This window comes from Idiotropiscis lumnitzeri, chromosome 8 (assembly GCF_059441095.1).
Source record: "Idiotropiscis lumnitzeri isolate Australia: NSW breed Sydney's pygmy pipehorse chromosome 8, RoL_Ilum_1.0, whole genome shotgun sequence".
In the NCBI taxonomy this organism is placed as follows: Eukaryota; Metazoa; Chordata; class Actinopteri; order Syngnathiformes; family Syngnathidae; genus Idiotropiscis; species Idiotropiscis lumnitzeri.
In genome coordinates, this window is record NC_142398.1 from 18,195,064 (window position 1) to 18,221,842 (window position 26,779).

The 26,779-nt window shown below is 43.5% G+C and overlaps 1 protein-coding gene across 3 annotated transcripts; it reads right to left on the reverse strand.

The window, feature by feature from the left end:
• Positions 1-1,536: 1,536 nt before the first annotated feature.
• crebbpa (CREB binding lysine acetyltransferase a) lies at positions 1,537-26,187 on the reverse strand. Of its 3 annotated transcripts, none has more exons than XM_088303064.1 (31): positions 25,269-26,187; positions 19,103-19,785; positions 18,503-18,685; positions 17,743-17,998; positions 16,504-16,617; positions 15,911-16,180; positions 15,647-15,746; positions 15,399-15,536; positions 14,756-14,873; positions 14,469-14,640; positions 14,017-14,079; positions 13,735-13,856; positions 12,015-12,227; positions 10,801-11,106; positions 10,333-10,512; positions 10,033-10,198; positions 9,816-9,934; positions 8,690-8,929; positions 8,466-8,554; positions 7,877-7,957; positions 7,546-7,602; positions 7,223-7,300; positions 7,063-7,130; positions 6,719-6,869; positions 6,237-6,383; positions 6,020-6,133; positions 5,778-5,943; positions 5,294-5,461; positions 5,007-5,168; positions 4,607-4,888; positions 1,537-4,476 (listed from the first exon to the last, which is right to left on the reverse strand). In XM_088303064.1, the coding sequence occupies exons 1-31, from the start codon at positions 25,354-25,356 to the stop codon at positions 2,200-2,202; spliced, it is 7,371 nt and encodes a 2,456-aa protein (XP_088159190.1). In that variant the 5' UTR covers positions 25,357-26,187; the 3' UTR covers positions 1,537-2,199. The 3 variants fall into 3 exon arrangements, with proteins under 3 accessions (XP_088159190.1, XP_088159189.1, XP_088159191.1); XM_088303063.1 differs by having other exon boundaries at positions 10,801-11,109; XM_088303065.1 differs by lacking the exon at positions 10,801-11,106.
• Positions 26,188-26,779: the final 592 nt, after the last annotated feature.

Below are 26,779 nucleotides of genomic sequence, written 5' to 3' on the forward strand. Positions count from 1 at the left end.
CCTATGACATGTGACGAGCGTAGCTTGTTTATCGGTTTATTGTGCTAAAATTATATCTCATCACATCTTATAAAAATATCTTCAAGCCAACTCCAATCGCATCTATGTGAAGTGATGCCAAATAACGACATTATTGTGATAAAGATAGATGCTTTTAAATAATCTGGTAAATCGTTTTGCCATTCACGGTCCGACTCCCAGATGACTGCTGTCGTAATACTATTGTAAACAAGACTTGTGTAAATATGCAGAACATATTTATAAAATTGACAAAATTGATGAACATCACACTGACAGTACTACTTACTTATTGGAAGTCTATGAGAATGCAAACTATACCGCACAATATCACCTGCATGTCTAAACCTTAGTGTACTTCCTAGATTGTCAAAGACAAAACTGAACTAATCTAGATATTTACACTTACCAGCGCGCCCTCGTTCGTAAAGAAAGGGCACCGTAGCCCACCGATATCATGGAACGCATGGGATCGTGGGATTTTCTACTATTCTTAGCACAAAAATTGAACCCCTCTATAGCGATGTTGAAGCCGTGTACTTAGCAGGATGCATGGCAGCGCTCTTGGTAAATGCAGAAAACCCCATCTACCCGCGACTCAGTATTTGCGGACTCGCTTTTTCGCAGATCCCGCCCCCCCCAACACACCTCAATCTGCCATAATGTAAGGGGTCCAGTGTAGTTGCAGTGAGCCATGCTCGACGTCCCACTTCACTTAACATTTTTTTTTGTTTGTAAAGCGAGCGTGGCAATGATGTCTTAAAGAAGACAGCTCAAGTGAGATGTTTGTGTGCGCCATGTGGAGTGACCGGGCGTTAGCTGTGGATGATAGCAATTCTCGAATGAATGCGCATTCTGTCAACGCTTGTGGGAATAAAGCGATTGAAGATCAGCGCCCGTCATCCTTTAACCACACGTGAGGCTGTTACAATCGGAATAAGAGCGATACTTCATGATTTGGTCAACAGTTCTGTAGTTCATCTGTTGCAGTTTATTTAACAATATGGTATAGAAGTAAGAAATGAGCCTTTTACCAGTTTGTACAGTGTTTTCGTTCTCTCTTATATTTATAGTATTTTGCTTAATACGTGGATTTACAATAGGAGAAAAAGCAAACTCTTCCCACCCGTTCAAGTTTTTGCGTAAGAGGAATGAGCCTTTATGACTCCAAGAGAATCTTGATGAAGCTTCCATTATTCACACGCAATTTAGTGTATAATTTAAAGGGTGGATGATCATTGCACCTCATTTTAGGACACTGGTCTCCCACTATCGTTACAGTTGAGAATATTTCAATGCGGGGGAGAAAGCATGAACTTTTTGAGTCAAAGTAACAATTTTTTTACACCCGGAAAACAAGTGTTTCCAACTTCCAGGCATCTGAGATGTTGGCTGTAAATCTTAGCTTTAGGGGATATGTGAAACCGGCAGGCTCTGTGATTTTTTTTTTCAGCGAGCGTGAGGTTTGCGTCTGTGTCTTCATGTGCACGTGTATACATGACTGTATAAACAACCTGCCACAGTCCATTTCCTATTTTAATACAACTGAGTGCTCTTCATACACACAGAGAAGAGATAGGTCTCAGTCTCTCAGCACATTATCTTGGAGCAATGGTATAACGCATAACCACAAATGCCAGGAACAACAGCTTGAGAACAGAACAAAGACCTGGCCCAGCGCCCAAACTTAAACACAATTTTTTTTTTTTTTTTGCTTTTTTTTCCTTTCTAATGGTACAAAAGATATGAATAATATAATGCAATTGTACATTTTCTTAAAAAAAAAATAAATGAGGATGGTATGAAATCACACCAAAACCAAACAAAAATAAATTGAGTATTGAACACATTTGGTCTCAACCAAAAAATATATTCTTTGTGACTTAAATTGCATTTTAAGAAGCGAATTGCAAACCCCATTACATTTTCAGGAAGAAAAAAAATCCTGAACTAAGGAATATTTAATTCCCACGGGGTGTTGGACTTTCATTTTCTTTTCCGCTACCAAATTATCTTTTTTGTTTTTACAACAGTTCGTTTTATACAGGTACAAAAAAGATCTCAATAGTAGAAAGAACAAACAAAGCCCTCTTAGATAAAGAGTCTGAGGGAAATTAGGAAGAATTTAGGAGGGGTCTCAGGTACTGAGACGCGGTAGTTCTTCATTTCCCAGAAGAAATGCTACAATCCCTCCACAAACTTCTCTAGAGTATCTCCTGTAGCATCTCCCACCATGCTCAAGTCGCTATTAAGCACCCCTCTGTTAGGAGGGTTAAGCTGGGGCAGCATGGCGCTTTGTTCTGGTGTCCCCAGGTGCCCCTGTTCCATGGACCCCGAGAGTGGGCCCCCAAGTCCATGGTGAGGAGAACTGGAGTGGGGTGGAGGCGGGTGCTGCGGTGAGGGCTGGGGCTGGTTCTGGATCTGCGGCGAGGGACTGGAATGTGGTGGCGGCTGCGAGGGTGGACATGGGGACTGAACGGGCGCAGGCGAGCGGACTTGGTTGCTGAGACTGGTGGCTAGTGTGGGCTGGCCGGCAAGCAGGTGGGTCTGGGGGCTCATTGGGCTGGGCTGGGCGGGAGAAGTCATCTGCTGCTTGAGGACGGCCTGCTGCTGAGGAAGATGCTGCTGCGGCTGCTGCTGCGGCTGTTGTTGCTGCTGCTGCTGTTGTTGTTGTTGCTGCTGCTGCTGCTGCAGCATACGTTGATGCAGCATTTTCTGAGCAGGGTCCATTCCCATGCCGGGCTGAGCCATCTGTGCCATGGGTGGTAGTTGGCCCATTGGCCCCCCAGTTGCTCCTGCGCCTACTTGCATGGCTTGCATCTGTTGTTGTTGCATGCGGAGCTGTGAGTACGTCGTTGCTGCGCCCTGGGTCTGGGCAGGGAACTGGCCCGGGTGTCCCTGAGGCATCACTCCCTGTTGCTGCTGTTGCTGCTGCTGTTGCTGTTGTTGTTGCTGCTGTTGTCTTAAGAGTTGCCGACGATAGAGCTCTTGAATTTGCGGATTGGTGTTATGTGCTGCGTTCATCAGCTGCCCTTGAGCCCCCATCGCTGCCAAACCCTGAGCGGGAGGCTGTTGCGCCTGCTGCAATGGCATCCTCTGCACAGTACCTCCTGGCATGGCCATGGTCTGCATGGACGGCAACCCGGGCTGCTGAGCCGCCTGCTGCTGTGGTTGGTTGGCGTGGTACTTGGCTGTTCGTTGTTTAATGAAAGCAGCCATCAGCTGAGGGTTTGATTTGAGGATGTTGAGGACTTGCTGCTGCTGCTGAGGTGAGCTGGGAGACTTGAGGGTACGGAGGAGATCCTGAAGGGCATTAGGGGCTATCGCACCGGGTCTCTGTGGTGCCTGTGGCCTTGCACCAGGCTGCTGTGGAATGAGCATCCTCTGGCCCGGAGGTTGCTGTCCTGGGGGCATCATGGCTCGCTGCATGGTCATGGCCTGTGGAGGGTTCTGGCCTTGGACAAGGCCTTGCTGTTGAGTCTGTGCAGCCTGCATGGGCCCTGCTGGTCCAGGCCATTGACCTGGGGCCATGTTTGGTTGCATGACCTGTGGTCCCCGAGGCCCTGGTACCATCTGCATGGGTGGTTGCATTGGTCCCGTCATACGCTGCTGTGGCTGTTGGGGGTTCATGGGCAAACCGTTCATGTTGACCAGATAGTTCTGCTGGTTCTGTTGGGCCTGTGCCATCAACTCAATGTGGCGCGCCATCTTGACCGCAGCAAGTGGAGGCTGCTGCTGCATCTGTTGTGGCTGAGGCGGTTGTGGAACAGGGGACGGTTGCTGATGCAGAGGGGAGGCTTGGGGCCCCGGCTTACCTTGGGGTACAGCTGCTTGAGCCTGTCCATTGCGAGGTGCAGTGGGGAACGAGGGGGACATGACACCTGCAGAGTTGGGGGTCTGAGGTTGACTGGACAACGACTGCTGCGGAGTCTGGGGTGTGTTGGGCTGGGTATGGGAAGTGGGCGTTGTCGGAGCAGCTGAAGCCGGCGGGGACGGTAGCGGCATGGTTCGGCCTTGCATGGTAGCCATTCTTCTCCTCATCAAGTGAGCCTGCTGGAGCCTGTGTTGCAACTGCTGCTGGCGAAGCTTGTGCTTGATATTCGGGCAGAATGGCACCGGACACTTATTCTCCTGACAGTTCTTTGCATGGTAACAGCATAACGCAATAAGCTGCTTGCACACAGGACAGCCACCGTTTGTTTTCCGCTTGCAACACTTGGTGTGCTGAACCACTCGCTTCATCTTCTGGCAGGACGGCAATGAGCAGTTGGCGTTGCGACACTGACAAGCGTGGACGAGAGACTGGATGCACCGCTGGATGCTCAAACGCCGGCTTTCCTGTGGGCTCTTTGAGGCCTCGCCACTCTGGCTGTTGTCATCATCCAGGCCGAGACCCCATTTCACCATCTGGTGCTCATGGCCCTTTGCGTTATAACAATTAATACAAAGGTCAAAGTCCTGTGAAATGGAAGATAGGGACAAGATAAATACCATGACTGTGCATTATAAACCTTCAGAATTTATTTTCATAACTACAAGTGATATCCACTTTAAGTATATAAAAAGAACTACAGGGAAAAATACAGACCTCGCACACTGTGCAGTGCCACCGGGTCTCGACATGATGCTTGCACTCATTGCAAGTGTACACAAAGCGGTCCTGTCCTTGGTTGTGCAGTTCAACGAGCATGCACATTGTGCTCCACTTGCACCTCCTGAGAGAGCTGAACTCCCAATGTTTGTCTCTGGCCAAAGTCAGGAAAGCATCTCGGCCATCCATCAGGTCACAGGAGAGCAAGGGGTCAGGGTCGATAATGGGGGGCAAAGTGTTGACCATGGGGCCGGAGTGGAGGTGGATGACGAAGAACACCTAGAGCAGTCAAAGAAACAGTTACAAAGAATCAAATGACTTCCGGGTGCAGGTGCATAATTGCTGATATGATCTCGGTTCAAAACAGTTTTGTACGTTAGCTGTAAATGAGTCTCACCTCTTTGTGCTTCTCCATGGTAGCATAGAGCTTCTGGGACAAATCGTTTGCCACATTCGGCATTCCAGGCTTCTTCTTGTTAGCTCGACTCAAGCTGCTTTTGTTTTTATTGGTCTTCTTGTTGTTTTTCTTCTTAGCATTTTTACTGTCACTTGGGGTGCCCTGCGAGTAATACACAGTGACATTAAATACAAAATCCCTTCGATGTAAATCAAGAATCTTTAAACCGATGACATTTACTCTAGAATAAAATAATACAATGTGCAAGTTTAAGACTATAGCCACACCTCTGGAGTTTCAGAGGCGGCTGTGTTCTCCTCCTTCTTTCTCTCCTCCTCCTCCTGTTCGAGCTCCTTGATACTCTCTTCCAGAACATTGGGCCAGAAATCTCCTTCAAAATAGGGCAGCTCATTGGCGCTGGTTAGACGGTCTTCAGTTGCCTGTTTGAAGATATCCTGAGTGGAAGACAAAAAGCACAAGTCATTTATTGTGTATTCTGTGTTGAAATGTTTGTACACACAAAAAAAAAAAAACAAGCAATTGGTCAAGCAATGTGAAACGTCCTTGAACATGTGTGTGTGGTATAGGAAACATGCCCTGCTGCAAATAGTGGCAAAACTAAGTTATAGAAATTGATTAGGACTCCTTTTTGCATGTCGAATATTCACCTGTGTTTCTCTGTTACTAGTTAACACGTAAAACGTTATGTTGTTACGGCTTATTCATTTTTTTTTTAATATACTTATTTATTGTTGTAGTCGTTAAGCTTACCTTATAGTCATGCAAGATTCTTTCACCAAAGGCCTTGTCCAGCATCTTCCGATACCAGTCCTGAAGCCTCTTAGGTTTGGGGATCTTCTGCTCGGGAGGATGACAGTGGAAGATGTAGTCATCCCCCTCACTTGGCGGACATGCCCAAATGTGGCCTTGAGCATAGCTTCACGAAGAGAAGAAGGTTAGACTTGAGAACTGCTTGTGAAGTGAACAAAAAATACATGTATTGTGACAATTACCCGAGTTTCTTGGCATATTCGAGATAGCCGATAAGGATCTCATGGTACACCGCTGTTCTTAAAACTCGAGGTTTGAAGAAGTGAATACTGTCAAGGTATGATATGTAGACTCGCCTGTGAAGATAAGGAATCAGAGATTATTAATCCACACCAAAGCAGTCCCCCTGCAACTGCAGAGGGCATGTACTCCGTATGCAGAATAAATACATGTACAGACCTAGTGTTGGGGAACGGGCATTCAGAGCCGTACTCCTGAACATGCATGCCGAAGAAGCACACGTCGACGCCATCAATCTCTTCAAAGGCAAAAAGTGCTTTGGTTCTATAGGGAAAGGTCTCGGGCATCTCACCTGTATCCACAAACCTAAAATCAGGAAAACAAATTATTTGAATGGGCGAGATGAAAGTACAAGTGGGAAATGTACATCGTGTCACGTACGTGTATCTTATTTTCCAATACGTTTTGCATGTAATAATGAACTAGACCCACAAAATATCTTGAAAGCAAAATTAAGTTTCAAACATGGATGCTTTCAATTATGTTGGCATGAAATTGCCAGAGGTTAAAAGCCTAAAAACGTAAATTTGAATGATTATCCTCCGGGAGTGGTGATTCCATAATTCTTTGCCAGTGGTTGTAGAAAATGTACCGCAAAAAAACTGCTGATTTGACATTTGTTTGGTCAGTAGAGCTCTCACCTTGTTTTCATGCCTTGTTTAACCTCCACCGTTTTGTCAGAGCTTGCAACCACTCGCACAAACACTTCTCCAGCTTCCGGGTGGTTCTGTCTCTTCAAGAATTTATTCACACGATCCTCTATATACATTCCTAGTCGTGTTGACTGTAGCCCTGCAGTACACACAAGGACAATGCATTAGAAATTTTGAAAGGAAAATTGTGATATTCTCAACAACTCGTTAAAAGGATTCTGCACACAACTCACTCATAAAAAACAAATGCATAACAGAACCGAGTGGTTCCCATCATGCCTTAATAAACCATGACGCATCAAGACAGGTAATTATGAGAAAACGGTACCAACTTTTCGCGGAGAACTTGTTGTCCTTCCGTGTTTTTCCACACTTCTTCAAGCAGTTGTCACAGATGAATCTGTCGATCGTGAGGTTTACATTCAATACTCATTCATTGCGCGGAAGAGACATTTACAATCTTGCCAATTTCGGACGGGATTGCTTTCTCACCCAGATGGCCAAATAACCTCATAGTGCAAGACACAGATCTGGTGCATCTTCCGTCCGCAATCTTTACATTCAACAAACCTAAAGAGAAGCAAACATATGACAGATTTACTATGACAACAGAAATGACAGCAAGGCTTGCAAACATTGATAACTGGTCAGGTAATTTTTTTTTTTTTTTATTATTGACAAATAGGGGGTGGGGGGGTTTCATCAGAGGGTGCAGTCACAAAGTTGAGGCAACTAAGTTAAAGAAAAGTAAAATGGCAATATCAGCATAAAATGGCTTCCCTCACTAAAAGGTGTGTGGGTTTATGTCTACTTACGGCTCAGGTTCCAGGACGTCATTTTTCTTCTTTTCAAACTGGTCTTTTGATATCATCCTGATGGGGAATGTACAGAAAATGGGAGAGAAGAAAAGAGGTGAGAAAATGTTGAATACATTCTTGCAATGCTCTTCATTCACCATCCCTGAAAACTTTGACCGAGTATGATAAAAGTACAAGCTCGTGCCGTAATTACAGGCATCAAAGCGCAATTCCGTGACCATGACAATATCAGGGACACAACAATTCCAACACCATGAGTGTGAATTACACATTGTTTCATAATAGCTGCAGAATCACCTGCATGTTTGTCATTAGCCTGATTACTTACGTCTGTGGTTGTGCTGGATCGTCTCCTAACGTCACACTCTCTCCCTGAATCTCATTGAAGCACTTCTCACAAAAATGGTACCTGGGTGAAGGAACATTTCGCATTGAGCAGGCAGTTGTACAATTTCTTGTGAGCATGTAAATTTGCGTTATGTGAGAAAAGCTTTTTAGGAATGCGTCATGTTATTCCTGCTGCACTCCGTTCAACTCGCAGTCACAGCAGAAAATGACAGTGTCATTACAGGGTTGATACTGCAGGGGGTGCAAAGGAACATGGCTCAAACAACCAGAAACTGGGTGAGATGGATAGGCTAAAAAGGAATGAAAGTTATTTTGGTGGGGGGTTTCTTTTGGTGGGGGGGCAGTCTATTATTTGCCACGGAAGCTGCAGAATCCTGTGAGTTGTTCCCAATAGTGCAATGTGGTCTGCCTACAAATGTGAAGCAAATCGAACCTTTCGGGATGCTCTGATCACTGTGGTTGTCTTGTTTGAAACATGATGGGGTCACAGACTGCGTAAGGTTTTGAGGTGTGATTCAAAAGATGGGTATTTTTAGTATGTCACAACACAAAAATGGACTGATGAGTACCTGTTCTGGTAACTGTAGTAGGTGCCTCCAGTTGGGATGGTGCAGAGCTGTTTCCCATAACAACAGAGGGTTTGGGGGGAAAACTCAAACTGCACAAAAACGGGGGAAAAAAAGTTCCTGATTTAATGTAACAAACATACAATAATGTTAATTTTGAAATGCTTGTGTGCCTTATATTTAAAGTATGTGTCATAATAGCATACAGTATTCCTTCGACACCATACCTTCCTCCCACAGCAGTAGCCCAGACTTTGCATGACGGGGTCAATCTCGGCCTCGAAAACCTCGGCCAGCTTGGAGCAACACTTGTACACGCGGGATGTTTTGCGGTTGTACAGCCACGCGTTGTTGAACATCAGCCAGACATCATCAACGTATTGCCATGGATCCTGGTACTGGCCCGTGTCCAGTTTGCGTTTTATTGTGGACAGATCTATTGGGTTCTTCACTATGTCAAAGTAGTCCTGCAGAGAGAAAGGGACAAGTTTTGGGATACACAGCAGAGCAGTGATACATGGTAACACAAGAAAACTAGATTATACCCGTTACTGACATAATGTTTGCCGATTTAAAAAATTGTCAAGTGTCAGACGGCATTACAGGCTGCGACACCGCCTCATCAAAGAAAAAAATCAGGAACAAGAGTATTTAATCTGTCTTCAGCTTCATTCATACAATCTGAAGACGCAACATCTGGCCACATGCAGCCGTTACTCATCCTCATATGTGACCGCTGACAACTTTGCACTGCGCTGCCATTTTCAAATCGTTTGAAAAGAGGATGGGTTTTGATTTGTCATTGCTCGGGTCGTGCGCAGACTATCACGTCTGTGGTCAAACATCAGAGACACGGCGCATATCAGGCAGCCAAGGTGACAGGCTATGAGCACAAACGATTCCTAGTTATCACCAACACTCCGCTCCAACATACGACGGCAGACGACATGACACAAAATGCCCTCTTATCAGGAATAAAATGTTTAATATGTCCATTAAGGTGCACTTTCTCTCGGTATAGTCTGCGTATGTTTGTTTATAAGGTTTATTGTAATGCTTCGAATACATCATTGTGTGTTTTGCAGTCATTTGCTCACTCAATTTCGGCATGGCTGATAGAGCGCTTTTCTTTTCAGAATTCCATCCATGTCCATTCTCGCATATGCCCATTAAGATGCAATTGCTGTCAGTGTACGGTATGTATGTTTATACAATTGTAGAATGATCAAATTCCACATGATGGACAATATTGTTTGATTATTATGCCCATCTCTAAAACATTTCAAGATAGTGAGCACGCATTTTCAAAGGTTTACGTTTACAGTTTGAAGCGTGTTTTCATGTGCTACCTACTGGAATACACAGAAGCATCGGGTCAACTGGCTGTCTGAAGGGCAGCGACTCTGAATCCTGTCTGTAGAGGGATTCCAAAGTCGGCATCAGAGCCTGGCGCAACTCCTCGGGCTTAAAGACTGAAAGATGAGAAGTTCAAAATAAAAAAATTGTCGAGTTACTTTTGGTCTGAAAAGACTGTCTTCGTCTTAGTCATGGCTCGGTTTCACCGACTAACCTTTCTTCCGAGAGGGCGAAGAGGATGATGTTCTGTTGGTTCCTTCCATTTCCTCTTCTTTGGGATCTGACTTTAGTTCCACCTTTTTCTCTTCTACCTCCATTGGCTCCTGCTTTACCTCTGGCTCCTCTTTCTTCACCACTGAAGAACTTGAGTCTTCGTCAGTCTACATAGACGCACAACAAAGTCAAAAAGCCCAGTAACATATTTTTTTTTTGCTCCTTTTAATGTAAAATATGCAGAGATAAAATAAGCATCTCTAACAGCCTGCAACTTGAGAGGAATACAACTTCAACCCACCTCCATTTTAGGTTCAGCTTTGCCGCCAGCGGCCTCAAACTCAAGTTTGTCATGGTGTGCCTCTGTTTTGACTTCCTTGACAGGCAGGTCAGCTGCAACGTGCTGTAAGTGCAGGTCAGCACTAGCAGCCGAGGCCGGCGTGGGCACACGGTTATCCAGACTCGGCCCAGGCTGAGACAGCTGTAAGGCAAAGAAAGAAAACTAAAGCTGTGATGCACACACAGTAGATCAACTGAGTAGTTACATGCATAGCTGAATGTACAGCACAGATAAACGCCTCCCATATGAAATTCACGGTTCCCCTAAAAAATAAATAAAAAAGTACAACAATTCAGGTTTCATGGATGCTACAGAGACTGGTGAAATGCAAATATCAGACAGCGAGGTGAAGACGATGGGACGGGTTGGCACATGACAGCGAGTTTGCAGGGGTCAGAGTGGAGGGCATGCGGAGGAGCTCAGGCTCACCGGTGTGGTAGGGGGCTGAGGCAAGGGCTGCGTCTGTGCTGACGAGGGGATCTCCACTTGTGTTTGGGGCTGAGTAGTAGGGCAGGGTGGGGTGGCACCTTGGACAGACGCAAGGCCTGACAAGGTGGGAGTGGCACTACGGCTGGAGGACTGGGGGAGGGGCAGGTTAGTGCCCGCCCCAGCCGTGGAGGCGGAGGAGGCCGCAGGCGGAGGAGTTGAGTGCAAGGGGGTTTGGGAAGAGGCTAGCTGAGGGCCCAGCGAGGGACCAAGTGCATTCATGGGGAGGTTAGCACTCTGCTGCTGTTGCTGCTGGAGAAGACACACACACGCACGCGCGCACACACACACACAAACGGAAGGCGGACAAGCACACACGATAAGCAGACAAACCAAGTTAGAAGATCAGACAGACAATCACCGCACCACGACACCAGCACCAGATTTTGGCTTCGAAAACACCTTGGAATGGGAACAAGTCAAATACAATTAATGAATTAGTGAGTAGTATGATTGGTTAAAGAGAAATACTGATGCCCAACTATAAAATAAATACAGTGATTTGAAAACCAACTGCAATCTTCAGCCTCAACAACAAAATCCTTGGACAAGGGCTCAGCTTTATAAATGCTTGAATTGGATTCTCAATGCTGTGACGGTAAAAAAGAATACAAAATCAGGGTCTCAAAATTATAATTCTACATATCTTAATGTGAAATGCATGAGCAATATCCGGAGAGGAATGCAGGCAAGCCACAATGTCGTAATATAAAGATTGCAGAAATAAATGCACAATGACACATACAGATGAACAATTTTGGAAAATAATCTACCAGAGTTCCTGCGATTTATACTCAGATGGGATTTGCGTGCGTTAGAATCAGAGCTCAGACTGGCCCCCAAATTCCCATTATGTTGTATGGCAGCAACAAAAAGGACTTACTGTTTACAGGAGCAAATGGGGCAATAATTGACCATAATTTGACATGAAATTCTAGTTAAGATAAGCCATTTTAAACTAAAACGGAAAAAAAGAGAAAGAAAGAGAAAGATGGTGACATGAGCTTTAGCTTATAGCATGGTTATGCGTGTATGTTTTTTTTTTTTTTTCTAATTGTTGTTTCCCACCCCTCAATTTAAAATACTTAAAACACATGCCAACTTTTTGATGAGAGAGTTGGAATTTGAAGTGGAATTTGCACTCATTTAAGCCTCACCTGAGTAACAGCAGCCTGTGCTGGTGGCTGACCCATCCCAGCTGCCAATGTGACATTCATTGCCCCTGTTGCAGAGACAGCAGTAGATCCTGGAGGGAACTGAGTCTGAGCCATAAACTGTCCCTGGCTGGCTGTCTGGCCCACCATATTGCCACTGTTGTGACTGGCTATCATACCCTGGGCTTGAGGCATCCGGGACGGTGACATTCCCACCTGGACAGCAAAAGCAGACAACACTATTAAGACCCCAAGAAGATTTTTTTTTCCAGGTTAAGATCATTTGCATCACAAAGATAGAAGTTAAATAACAACAAACAGTGATAATGGAGGAATGCAAAACACTATGCAAGGATGTGTGCGTAATGCTGTTTCCTAGTCCCTTCTGGAATTCAGTCTATTTTTGTGACTGTTGTCAAGAAAAATGCAGCAACTTTTCCAAAACGTCATCGCGATGTTACTGGGTTAACCCCCCCAAAAAAAGAGTAAAAATGTAAAAATATTTAAAACACTCATACAATCACACAAAATCAATGATGCCTGACTGAGAGTTAACAGTCTTTGTTATTTGTTAATGTTTATGTATTGCGTTTGTGATGTCCAATGAATTGCTTGTCCATGACTGTGCTGCTGTTTTAATTTCGGACATTGTATCTGACGATAAAGCATTCATCTATCAATTATAGTAGTAGTAATAATAATAATGATTATAATAACATCAACAGCATTACCATTACTGAACTTCCACTCAAATAAGAACAAAGAGATATCAAAGTATTTTCACTAAGAAGGAAATTCAGAAGAGCCACAATCGAAATTTGTCCTGTTACTTTGATTCAATGTAAATATTATACTAGATTTAATTGTAACAGTCTAAAAGGCATACTTTGTTACTATTGGCTTTAGCAACTGACCTGAATACATCAAGTTTTACTGCATTTTGAGATTCCAAAAGTGTTAACGTTGGTCAACCAATTTTTATAATTAGAGAAGAAAGTTAACTTTTTATACATAATTTTTTTTTTTTACCTTATACAGAGTCTTCCCACGTTTTTTTTTTTCCTCTAGCCCGTTCCCGCTGTTATTAGTTGGAGAATTTTGAGAGGAGAGGAGACTCCATGAGATGACGTAAAATGAGAGCACCTCTCTGCTACAAGACACTGGGCTGACCATCAACAAAACTGATCATGGACAGATTGCTGATTGAGCTTTTGAGCTGATGGAAGAAGTCTGGTCACAATTGTGACAGCATTTAGAGCATTCCGATCAGTCATGAAAAGATGAAAAGGGCTACATCAAAGAAGATAGTTTATGTTAAGAATGTTGTCAGAGATAAAAGAGAGTCGTTTTCTGTCTGTATGGGAACGCAGGCGTGTTCCTGTGTCGTTTGCTTCTTTTATTAATGCCAGAAATATTTAAATTCTTTCACTACATGCAAATGAAATATTATACACCTCGCCCTAAGTTACCTTGAAAACTTGGGAAAAAAAATTTGTGTGCCCCTTTCACTTTTGTTGTTGTTGGTGGTTTGAAGGTTGACATAAACAAGAATGTGTTTAAGCCCCCCTTGTTTAAATAATCATTAAGTTGACCTTATTTGAAAGTGTTTCATCTATTTAAACACAGGAATACACAAATACAATCACTCTGAAACACTAAAGTTCACTAGTGGCGGATGTGTCTTCAAACTCAAAAGATATCCCCTTTTCCCGGCCGTCCTCACCGCTGGAACAGAGCTCATATTTATTTGCTGTGGGTGGTTCATTGGGGAGGCAGCGCGAGCCCCCATCGTCGTCTGAGGCATCTGAGCGTTGGGCAGAGCCATGTGATTAAATTGATTGATTCCTGGAGGATAGAGGGCAAACAATACTTAGCAATCGGCACTCTGAAGCAGTGTAAAAAAAACGGTGCATCTTTATATTAAGGAAACGGAAAACTGTTTAATTGACTTTTGAATTAAATGTAATTGCAACATCAGGTGCATGCCCAAAAAAGCAAGACGCACCTTGTGAAACCTGCATGCGGTTCATGATTTGATTTGGCATGTTAGGCAGAGGATTAGGTCCATCTAAACAACAAAAAAGACACAATCAAGATATTATTTTAAAATTGCGCACAAAATTGCTGACAGTTTTTTTTTTTTACTGAGGTGGTGCAACAAGACAAATTTAGGCATTCTTTGTTGGTCAGTCTCATCGATTACAGCATTTGCTCTCAATAAAAGTACTAGAGCAGTGGCATTATCAGATTCCTAAAGTCATCCCGCTGTGCCGAAAGTCACTTGAAGTTCAATATGGGACCCAAGCAATTAAATAATTATCCGTTTTCTGTGGTATCGTCATTTCAAGAACATTTTCAACCTCAGCAAAACAGCATATGGGAATGGTCCGTAACAAAATACGGTCAGATCGAAACAGTCGGCATCCCTGCATTAATCCTGTAATATTTCATACTCACTCTGTGGTCTGGTGCCCAACGCGTTCGGCTGTGGGAGACCAGGTTGCTGGGCACCCTGGGCAGCCATGGGTGCCTGATTGATGATCTGTTTCTGTAGTCGTGAGCGCCTCTTCTCTTCCAGTTCTTTTTGGATCTTATAGATTTTTTCCGCAAGGAAGTGATAGTATTCATTCTATGCAGAAGGTAGCATTAATATCATGTTAGACTAGTTAGTTCGGTGATTATGAGGCAGAATAAATCAGTAATTAGTGCGTTTCGGCAGATAGGTGGTTAATTTAGGCACCTACCCGGCTATTCGCTGACTCGTACATGTCCCCCTCCACCTTTCTCGCATAAGCAACCAGGTTCTCCATCCGTCTGTCCTTCAATGCTGCTGGGTCAGGGGTAGGGAAGATGGCTTGCACTCTGCAGTGGAACATGGGAATTAAGAACAATGAATTTAAAATGCATCCAAGCAACAGCCAAGAAATGGTTACAGCTCACCACTAGGGTTGAGCGGGATTACGGTTATACGGTATTCGAAAATGTCTAAAAATAGCAACGGTGTCACTTTCAAAAACTGTCCAGAAAAAATTACAGTCCTAATTCGATATTAAATAAAACATTTTGACAGCAAATATAAACATGTAGTTGAACAAAAAAAATGACTATTTTTTTAGGAATACTAGGCTTTAATATTACTTGGACTTTCAACATTAAATATTTTGTCTTTGTAGTGTATTCAATCTAATGTATGTTGAAAAGGATTAGCAGATCCTTGTACTTGATTTACATTTTACACAACATTCCAACTTGATTGGAATTGGGATTTGGACATCCAACAGTATACCAACAACAACAACAAATATTTTGATGTATCCTGGTGACTTACTGTAACACAACTAAGACACTGTCACAGAAATGCCACCTTCGGTAAAGATATACACTTACAGTTTGTGTACGAGGTGATTGCGCAAGTCCTGGGTGACATGCTCATGCCATGCTTTCCTGGTCCCAGTGGCGGAGATGGGTGCTGCTGTGGGTAGGTTGCCCAATGAGCCGACAGCTGACCCATCTGACAACAGCTGACTAAAGATGGTAGAAACCAATATTGTTATTATTATTTATTTTTTTAACTGACAAGGGTTTAATATCATGAATGTGTCAAGCAGCTGCAGTCGACAAGCAAAACTACTGACTTGTTAGTGTTGAGTGTATTGGGAAGAGAGTCCGTATGCAGGTTGGTCTGTTCTGAAGTGGTCACACCCATTGCAGCACCTGTAAGGGCCATCTGGTTACCTGTAATGACATTTTTTTTTAGTACGCGTCAGTTCCCCGATTGCGTAATCCATTGTTGAACTTGGCGAGCCATGTACAAATATCAGTGCTAAATTATTAAGTCAGCACAACCGGGAAAGACTGCCAGTACCAAATCTTGACAAAACAACATTGTCTGACTTTACCAAGTGCATTGATGGATCGCATCTGTTGGGGAAGTTGTTGCTGGGCCTGAACATTCGGTGCACCTGTAGGCTGCCCGGGACCTGAAGCCTGCTGGGACTGGGCCTGCCCAGTGGCTTGGCAACCATAAGGCAGTCCAAGTGCTGCGAAGGCTCTCTGCATGGAGCTGGGGTCGATGGGGGTTGAGGTATTGATAGAAGGGGCGCTAGACTGGCCTACACCACCTGTAGACATGGGATTCTGGAGACTGGTATTGGGGGAACTCAGCATGGCTGGAAAGAAGACGCAGCATTCAGTGAGGAATACAGCATATGTGAGCATTTGGCATGTGATTATTTTGAAAGTCAGTGAATAGAAGTCTAGATACCCATTAAATACAAGGTTTTTGTGATATAAAAAAATGTGTGTGTGTTTGTGTGCGCGCACGTAGCAAACGCTTTTCATCAGTGTTTGTTCAAGGTTGTTAACGTTCGCAAACAGTTTTAACCTAAGTAATAATAATCAACATTCAGGCCGAGCACAAACACTTGTCAAGCCAATAAATGTAAAAATCTGAAAATTCTTGACATCAATGGAGTCTGTTAGTTGAACTTACGTTGCTGTGTGCGCTTGTCACTGGCGTTTTTCAGCGGCAGGCAGACCGGACAGTCATGCCGTGTGCAATTTTTCCAGTGGGAGATTATCTGTCTGGACGATGCACAGTGAGCCACTGCAGAGAAACGATACAAGGAGCAGGGTTCATACTCAAGTAATGACGGAACCGGGGAATATATTCAAACTGCAGAAATACTGAAAAATCTCCCTTTCTTTTGCGGTATTGATATTAATTGAGGATAAGTAAGTGACCATTAGGCCTGACCAGAACACATCTTTAAAAAAAAACGCGGGAGAGAGTTTGACAGTTGACTCAGAACACTGACCACCATCCTCATCTTAAATTGGTCCTCCAAGAGATTTGGCCAGACTGAGAAGGAAAACACAGAGACTACCCCAAAAAACAGGAACTGCAGGGCCGCCAAATTATACCAACAGTGCCAGGAGCTTTGTACCGTCACAAGAAACAGTCCAACAAGTCGACTGATAAGGAGAAAGATTCATTAGAACTGCAAAACAGGCTGCGGAAAACCCTTCGCAGAGCAGAGGGGAAACATAAGGTATGGACGAGAGAGAGAGAGAGAGAGACAGAGAGAGAGAGAGAGGGAGAGAGAGAGAAGGGCATGCATTTTTCAGCATCATCTCTTGGAGACTCAGAGTTACAAAAACCCCTCTGTCCAGAAGGGTCAGATCCCTGCAGCCCTGGGATGCCCGGATCACACAAGTGTAGTCGCACAGCTTAAAGAAGCTCATGAGAACAGAGAACAGATGACAACTGTGTTGTGGTTGGACCCGGCCAAAGCACACAGACTACAACACACTGGATTCAGCAACAGCATGGATGCCGTTTACAAGATGGGAATGAGTAGACTGGATTTCCTGAGCTTCCTCAGATCCTTCAATGTGTGCAGCAAGAGTCTGTGGTATCAAGTGCCATTCATTTTTCTGTTTTCTGCACCGCGATGCCAACTGTTAAGCCTCAGAAGTACTCATGGACATGGACACAGGCATCAACGTCTTTTATTGTGACGTTAACCCTAGGAAGCAATCAGTAGCTGCTGATTCGACTTTTCGACAGTAGGCTGCTCTGCCCACAGACACTGAGGTGCAATATGGTTGGAACGCAAATGTACACTGACGCCATTGAATCTGCCGTGCCTATGACCATCGCTTGCGCAGTAAATATAGTTGACAAAAAGTGCTTAATAAACACAGTCGGTCCTAAATATTCCAAACGTACCCTGGCATGATTTCCCAGCCTGACAGTGGGTCATGTGGTTGAGGACGTTCTTCATGGTGCGACAGTGAGGTAGTGCACAGGCCCGCACCTCACCATTGGCCTGCTCCCTCCGCTGGCACTTGTGTGCATGCAGCAGCAGGACCAGCTGCTGCTGAATCAACTTGCGCTTCTCTGGGTCGGCTGTCGGTCCTGCTGAAGGCACTGCCACGCCCCCACCGCCGGCCAGTGGCAACATGGCTGCCTGTTGCTGTGGCTGCTGCATGGGTGATAGATAGACAAGACATATCAGTGGTGTGGATGATTGAAATCAATTATTCAATGTACTGATGTAGTGTTTTAATTTTTTTTTATTTTATTACAGTGCAAACCTGAGACAAATGCAATCATATTCTCTAGTTCAGCTGCTTTAGGTTTTGCGTCACAACATGATGCTATTGATGGACTCAAGACAAAGTGGCAGTTGCCTCTCTCGCCTAATGGGTGGGCCAGTTTTCACATGTGTGGAAGTATAGATTTGTGAAAAAAAATCATTAGATTTAGCAAACTGCGACATAAGAGGTTTTGGCTCGAGGCCAGCAAAAAATGCAAAATAAAACATGTTTTAATATATTTAATTGCCACTACAACACAGTCAATTTCCCAACATTAAATGTATTCATTGATTTAGAGGTTTACTTCCACATTGCAATTCATCAAACAATCATTCCTCCTAACCCTTGTATATGCAAAGGTTATGTCACAATATGTGACATGCACAAACCATGTTTGGCACACTGTTCACAGCTGCCCCCTTGAGTTCATTCGGGAAAGGTGGTAGATTGTTGGCAAGGGCGGACTTGTTCTGGAGCTGCTGCTGCTGAGGGTTGAGCTGCTGGCCAGGTCCTGCAGCACTCTGTCCATAGGATTGAGTCACAAACGGACCCCCGTTGCTACCAAGGCCCATCTGAAAAGGCGCCAAAAGATTAGTATTAATACGACTAATTTTGCAGCAATAACGCCAATAACCCAGCAAAATAGATTTCTCTACTTCAACTACCATGCATGTATTGGCAGCACAACTTCACAACATCATTGGCATGTAGGACTTGCACTCAGAATAGATTTCACAAAAGCTGAACATTTCGGCTCATCCCAATGCAATGCACAAAATGAGAACATTTTGCCTCACAATTTGCGAGTCAAAGTTCATATTTTGCACTTAGTTGAAGCACATTAAAAATCAAAACTAAGAACCGGGCCTTCGTTATTAATTAGTTCAGGAAGGACCCTAGGTGAACTCTGGATAAAAAAAATGCATTCATATTCCCAGAAAGGCATTCAAATGCTTATGAAGTAGGTAGGGGCTGCAACTTAAACTTACCTTATTAATGTTGCTTGCTTGCTGCGCTGCACTGAGCGTAGCATGTGCACCCATCTGCTGTCCTCCCTGGGTGAGCGTGTCTGCCAAAGCACTGCTTGCACCTGACGCAGCTCCTTGCATCGATTGGCCCTGGTACTGCATGCCAACTACCCCTGCCCCTCGCCCTCTTCCAGCACCAGGCCCAAGTCCGCCGTTCATGACCTGCCCAGGTTGGGGCTGCCCACTCTGCGCCAACAGCCCAGGATGACCCTGGCTATTATTCATCAAGGCCTGATTGAAGCCTGGGTTATTCAGACTCATTGTTGAAGCACTGTTGTTGTTCTGCCCTGCGCCTCCTGTTGGTGTTCCTGCTTTTTGGGCTTGAGGAGATGGGTGATTGTTGGGTGAGCCTTGGCCTAGGGGACTCTTACCCAAAGGGGTGCCAAGCTGAGGCCCCATGCTTCCAGGTTGAGGGCTACCGGAGCTCAGTCCTACACCGGTCATCGTGGAGGTGCTACCAGCTCGTAGAAGCTCTGAGAGCTGCTTGTGTTTGGCGGCGGCATCTGGGACCACAGTACCACCAGGCCCACCAGACCCGGGTGTTGTTCCACCATTTGTAGGCATCCCGCCCATTAGGCCACCATTGGGAATTAACTCATCTGGAAGGTCATTTTCCAAATCATCCCAAGACAGTGATCCAAGATCTTGAATAGAAAGAGAGAGAACTTTATTAGAATTATCGGTGTTATTCAGTTGCACAAATTGAATAAGAAACATACATGCTGAAATGCCAACCAATCAATATAAAATTATTCTAAATCGATATATTTTGCATTATTAAAATGGTTTCATAGATCTGGAAATTAAGAATCCCACGTGTCTGGGGAGAAATGGCAATTTATTCAATGTAGCAAAGACGACGCTCCAAACCACCGAAGTAGTGAGCGCATGCACATGAGCGCGCCCATGTGTGGCATTCATCCGCTGAATCCAAGTGTGGCTTGACATTAAACTCGTTCAAATAAATGTGCAACTCTTGTAATCTAATTGTCGTAATTTCGGAACTATAGAGCCCCCCTACCGGTGGGGAAAAAATCTACAGAAAAGCTGCACCTTTCTATTAGCCGCATGGTTCAAAATCTAGGAAAAACGTGTTAGTGCATACTAACACGATCAAATGAATTCAGTTGGATAAGTGATGTCGAGGTAAAGGACTCGCTAGTTCCAACCCTCTCATCTTCGCATTTTAAGAAATGTCCCATGACATAACGAGTCAGCTAAAACGATGAAGTAGCCTTAAGACAGATGGTCAAAAGTAATACAAGAACTCATCGACAGTATTAGACAGCAAAAAAAAAAAGTAAACACAAAGAGGAGACTTCAACTAAAATGCAGATTTAAATTTTCTGTGCGCATGCGCACCACTTACTGTATGTGCACCCCCTGACTATACGTTACCGGAACTGTCATTTTTCTCTGCCGCAATTTGTAACAACCTAAACTATCTTATCATGTGACTATGGGAGACAACAGAATATTACTTAATGGTCCTCCCATCTGGCACTACTAACTGTGTTCATTGATATTCAGGGAAGAGTCCAGAATTTAATAAGGACAATTTGCATACTAACTTCTCTAAATAAAGTCTTGCTGATTGTGGGCGAAGCTCGTTTAAGACTTAAGGGACGACCGTCTTTTTGCTCATTCATTCGTCTCAGCCGTTCCCCTTGAAACCAGCAGACACATGGATGCCTGGCACAGCATTCATTTCGGAACAGAGATACACACACTCTGAAAGCTTGCCTGCAGGCTCTTTGGCTGTGAACCAAAAATGCAAAGCAATGTTTTGGTTGGGTAGCACCACATGCAGCTTGAGGAGAAGGGGGGACAGCAGTCTCACTAGGAGACACTCGGAAATTGCTATTTTGGTTCTGCTCCACTCATTTCCAATGCAGATTAGCACATTTGTCATTATCACACTTGCAACGTTACACATAGGTTTCAAAATTAAATTTTGAATTTCACCAAATTCAGGTCTAATGAGACAGTTTATAATAGAAGTATTTTTGAATGGGTTTTATGTGCCGTTTCACTCAAATGATTATCGGGAGAGTAAAATATGAATAGACTGTGACAATAAATAGACTAGAATAGAATATAGTATTGTTTGCATGCACTTCAAATGAGTGTTTTTTTATTACACTTCAAAGTTGACGGGACAAAAATAAAAATCCAGCCCGACCCAAACCAGGCCAGCGGGTTTTAAAGATTGACCCGGCCCGAGCAATTAACTTCATTTGCAGGTTTGAGCCCGAACCTGAATTTTTTACTTCATTGGTGAGCAAACAGACTTTAAAAATCCTCCGCTGGAGACAGCGCGCAAGGATGAATCCATTCAAACATGTTTCTGGACCAGCTGCTGTTTGCAGAAGTCAGACCTGCTGAGGAAGATGGTCCAGGGGGTGCGCTTTGGAGTAAAGTGCGTTACGTGTGGGAGTTCAGTCTCAGCTCTGGTCCTCTGGAACATCTGGCATTGAGCGCTGCGTAAAGCACGCACGCGTGTGTCCCAAGCCGTGCATTACCGGTGCATGTTTGTCTTTTCAATTCCCTTGTCTTGAGTTTATCCTTAACTTCTAGCTGCTCCATACTGAAATACCAGCTCAAAAATATGTAATGGATGCGGAGGGGAACATTAAAAAGAGCCATACATTGTTTTAGTAAACATAATATATAAATGTTTATTTAATTAAAAAAAATACGTTATCAAGAGAGAAGCCTGGTTCAAACATAATAATTTTGGGCCCGAAGCTCGGGCTTAAGATCTTACCTCTACTACACTTAAATTGTTTGAACATTGAATGAAGGCGCGGTATTAGCCTGCATCCGACGCCGGCGGCGGCCTCCGCTCCTGAGGCGGACCCACGACTGTCCTGCGGGTCATCACGGAGGGAGCCTTTGCTACGACTCTCATTCAAGTGAATGACAGAAATGCATAAGATAAGATGTCCTTTATTAGTCCCACAATGGGGAAATTTGCTCGGGATTAGAATTTTTTTTTAAACCGTAAACTTCAATATCTATTAAAAAAATGATATGGTGACATCATCGCCATTCGCTACTTTACTAAAGTGATTTATCACGTGGGCTCTGCATGCTTGATCCGGCTGGATACAAGACCAGGAGCGGATTATTGAATGGAAAGCTTGTCTATGAGTGCTCATATCTGAGATTTTGGCGGTAGACCGATAAAATCCAATACAGTTTTTTGCGCTGATATCGGACCGCAATCTGATACAAATATCGGATCAGGACACCCCTAATTAAAATGCCAAAATGACCGTGTAACCGTGGTTACAATAGAAAAAATGGCATTGCCTGCAACAAATTATAGACACCTCAGAAGACATGGCACCTTTGCATACAGTGACCATGAAGTGATTAAATTCAAACCGTGATATGAATTTTAGGACATACAATCCAGCACTATCATTTGATTGACATAGACACTATAAGTCCTGGCCTCCAAACGACTCTATAATGTTCCTCTCTATCCTTTCTCCTTCAAATGTATATCGTCTTTCTCCTAATTTTTTTTTTATATTCAGCCATTAACGAAATTTTACGTCAACTTAGTTTACAACTATCCCAACTACCAAATAATGTCCAGAATATGACAGAACATCTGGTTTATCAGGCCAATGGACATTTTGGGAAACCCGTAAACTCGCGGCGGGGCGGGCGTAAAGGGACTAAGTCTGAGGGAACCAACATGGCAACAGATGGCGTGGAGAGGGGACAGGGTTTGCTCTTCCCAGAATAAAGGCTTGACTGAAAAAAAACAAAACAAACAAAAGACAGATCTATAGATTGAAGTCCGAACGGTTTCTTACAAATCTAAGCTTAGCCATTAACGTGATCATATAGACCAAAAAGGGATCTCAAAGAGACAAATTTAGGGCTGGGCAAAAATTCTATATCAATATAAATTGCAATAGACACGATCAATATCAAAAGAAAACTGCATTCCAAATAATAATTACAAGCACCCAAGAAGAAATTTAGGACACACAATCTTGTTTTCAGTGCAGACGAAGCATTTTTGTGAACCTTGAGTGGCATATGCACACTGAATTAAAGTGTGGCTTAACATTTACTTCTTCGAAATAAATAACCTTTGCAATAAGAGTATATTGTGCATTATAACAATCAACCAACCATCCAATGGATATGTGGTGTAGACGTAAAGGACGTGCTCGCACCCGTGTTAACCATCTCCGACACTCTCAACGCCGCATTCACAGGCAAGTAAAAAATGTCCTACGACGTAATGAGCCAGCTAAAAAGATGAAGTAGCCCTTAGGCGGATGGTCGACTGTAAAGTATGTGCTCCAAGAGGGTATTTGTTCGCAACGGTTATGCTTCCACAAAAAAAGTACAACCAAACTCAGTTTTGCTCCAATTGCATTTTTAAAAACATACACCAGCATGTATGCTAGTGCACGTTTTAGCGTCTATGTTATAAATTGGCGTATGTTTTGCCATGCCTGCGTCCAATAATACGGTGAGCCTTTTGTTTGTGTTCAATATAGAAATAGCACCCGTAACTGATACAGCGCCTTTTAATGCGGAGTGCCTTATGTTCGTGAAAATACGGTACTTGTACTTTTGAAAATGTTTCATCCATATAGACCAGTCCGACTACAAAGATTGTTTAAAAATGCATGTATTTTATCTTTATAGTGACCATTTCATTTTACTTTTCATAGTTGCATTGAGCTGAAGAAGAAAAAAAAATAACTATCAGTAAACTAAAGTGAGAACAGGTGCCAAAAATTTAAGAAGTGTGATTCAATAAGTTTAAATTTGTTTGAACCAGGTAGGAGGAGTAAAACTATAAAAATAATGTTTGTGTCAATCTATATTGCTGATTTTCGCATAATGCAGGTGGGTCTGGAGCGCATTAGAGATGGAGGTTTGCTGTACATTGTTTTCGATAATTTTTTTAGGGTTTTTAATTCTAACATACCGTGCCATTAGAATTTAGTCATTGAAAAAAAGAAAGCATATTAATATTCAGATTGTCATGACAGCAGTTAAAGAAGTCGTATTTTACATCTTTTTTTATGATTTATTTTTAATCATTCGAATTTGGCAAGCTTGTTAACAGCACTCTTCATTGTGGTGTGTCAAATTGATAAGAGGTTTATTTAGGACTGCTCAACATACCCATCAAATAATCAGATCGCGATAACGGCCTGTGCAGTATGAATATCGCAAAGACATCAATCAGATGCAAACTTTAATGAGCATTGCCACCCTATTGTTGAACATTATCAAGGGGAATTAAAATCAATTAAGTAAAAACGCATAGCGCCTGCTTATTTGCCTGCACGAAAAAGATTGTTTCATTAGATGACAAAATGTTAATTTTTTTTAAGTACATGTTAATTATCGCAATGATTCTAGTAAATAGCCATATTGCATGCTTGTCCTATACGGCGCAATACGTTATAATTTCCTACACACACATAATTTCTGTTTGGCCACCATTCTTTGTATGATCTTAAAGACCAAATACACATGCACACCAAAGGCCTATTTCTCTGAAGTAAAAAAAAAAACCTGCAACATTTTAGAGGAAGCGTCTATTATGAGCAGCCAAAGGCACACCTGTGCAATGAACGTATTGCACTGCGTGAGGCAAATTATGGTCACAGATGATACTCTGTTTTTTTTTTTTTTAATGCCCCAGGATCTCCTGTCCTTCACAATGCAGTAAAACTTATCTCGGCTCAGGAGAAGTGCCTAACACAGATTCAGCAAGATCAGTTAACATTCTTTGAGAGACATACACGCAGTTCAAGATGTTTTTTTTAACAAAAACACGTGTTGCGTTTATATTATTTGCGTAGAAATGCTCACAGGTACGATACATTACACCGTGTAAACTGCAGGTGGTTGTGCATGGACAACACCCATACTAAATATCTGCAATTAAACTGTCGCCAGGTAGTCATGCGTTAATGCTGTAAACGACAGGCGTGAGCGTTACTACCAAGCATTCCAGAACACATGCACGGCCTGTCAACATTTAACCCAAGCCACAAGCGTGTGACCAAAAGGCAGTGGTTCCAAACAATTAATAACGGTCATGGCATTTCAACAGGAACGTTTGCGAGGCCTTTACCTGGTCCATCAGACGCCGACAGGGCAGGTGAATTCAGTTTCGGCCGCTTCGAGCTCGGAGGTCCGACGTCCAGCAGGTTTTCAGCCATGGTTAGCTTCTCCCACTGGTCAGTTTCGACGAGAAGCGCAATTATTGTGTGACAAGCAAGTTGGTCGCTCAAGCCCGAGGCTTTCCGGCTAGCACATTAGCGAGTTGACAGCCTGCTAACGTTAGCTAACTGACTAACAGCTAGCGTGGACGCCAGCTATCAGCTAAGTTAACAGCTAGCGTTAGTTAGCTCCTCCGTGCTGTGCGAGTCGGTGTCTTCAAAAGAGATGCAATAGCGCCCCGCTCCGCCACCGCCATTCACCCCATGATAATCCAACACCCAACACCCACATTATTAGCATTAAATAACCCCAATTAAAAGATTCCCCATGAAAAGATCGAACTTCAAGACGTCAATCCAATGAAATCAGGTGAACTGCTGCATTCCGATGAAAAGGTCGTAAATTCTAGATGTTCAAAGTACCCATTTTGCGTGACGTCAAATTTCTTCATGCAAAAAAAGCTAGAAGCTCCACAAAAATGCACGGCTGCACGAAAATGAGGGGGAATTTGCAATTCACTTCGAAAGCCACGGTCCGATCCCAGCTTGCGAACGGTAAACAATGCTGCTCCCGAACGGCGACAGGGCTCAATCGCCGCACTCTGAAGGGGAAATCGGATATACCGAGCGTTTCTATCCGACGACCACCGATCCAATTTCCCCTTTTTTTCCGCACAAAATGTCTCCGAGTCGATGTTAGGATTTCATTTTCAGGGGGAGGATGCTGTCATACCGCGGCAAGCATGCTCGAGTTCAACGTTAAACCCAGTGTTGGACCGAAATCCCTATTCCGAGCCACAACAAGATGGCGGCTGTTGATTCCTTCGATACAAAAAAGTTTTTTTTTCTTTTCCAGATCGGCTGTGAAGGGGGAGGGGCCGCGCAATCACGCCCTACTTGCAAACACTACCCAATTTGGCCACGGGCGGCGCTGCAGTATTGTCAAAAAAAAATACGGTACTGCAAGTCATTACCTAGATCCTTAATTGGCCGGAAAGTTTCCACTTGTCTGCGCGTCCCTCTTACTATTTTGTCTTGGCTTGAGTTCAAGTGTTGTTAAAAAATGTAATTTGAAAACATTATACTACTCACAAAGTTTGGGCTATTCACCTTTGAGGTGAAATTGCAGGAAGCAAAATGCACTATAAGTTTACAGGAGGACTTGATTTGAGTTTTAAATCTTTGAATGTCCAACTTTTCAATGTTTAAAGAGATTATAGAGCATTTCGGGTTCATGCTGCTGCATCTCGGCACAGATCTCTTCAGTCCCTTATCCAATATGTTCAGCATGGAAATGCTGTACTGTATATTATGGAGGCATACTGAATTTTGATTTTACAGTAATAATGTTTCTGGCGCAGAAATAACCCAACTGTCCAACCTCTCCTTATTTTGCTGCAAAGAGTCAACAGCAAGAATCACT

Bases quoted from the DNA above. Each gene is read 5' to 3' on its own strand.
- crebbpa (XM_088303063.1), bottom strand. From the start codon at position 25,356: ATGGCTGAAAACCTGCTGGACGTCGGACCTCCGAGCTCGAAGCGGCCG. The intron at 10,199-10,332 runs GTGGGTTGAAGT...GCGTCTATGTAG, and splicing joins AAGCTGAACCTAAAATGGAG to ACTGACGAAGACTCAAGTTC. The intron at 9,935-10,032 runs GTTAGTCGGTGA...CTCATCTTTCAG, and splicing joins TTCGCCCTCTCGGAAGAAAG to TCTTTAAGCCCGAGGAGTTG.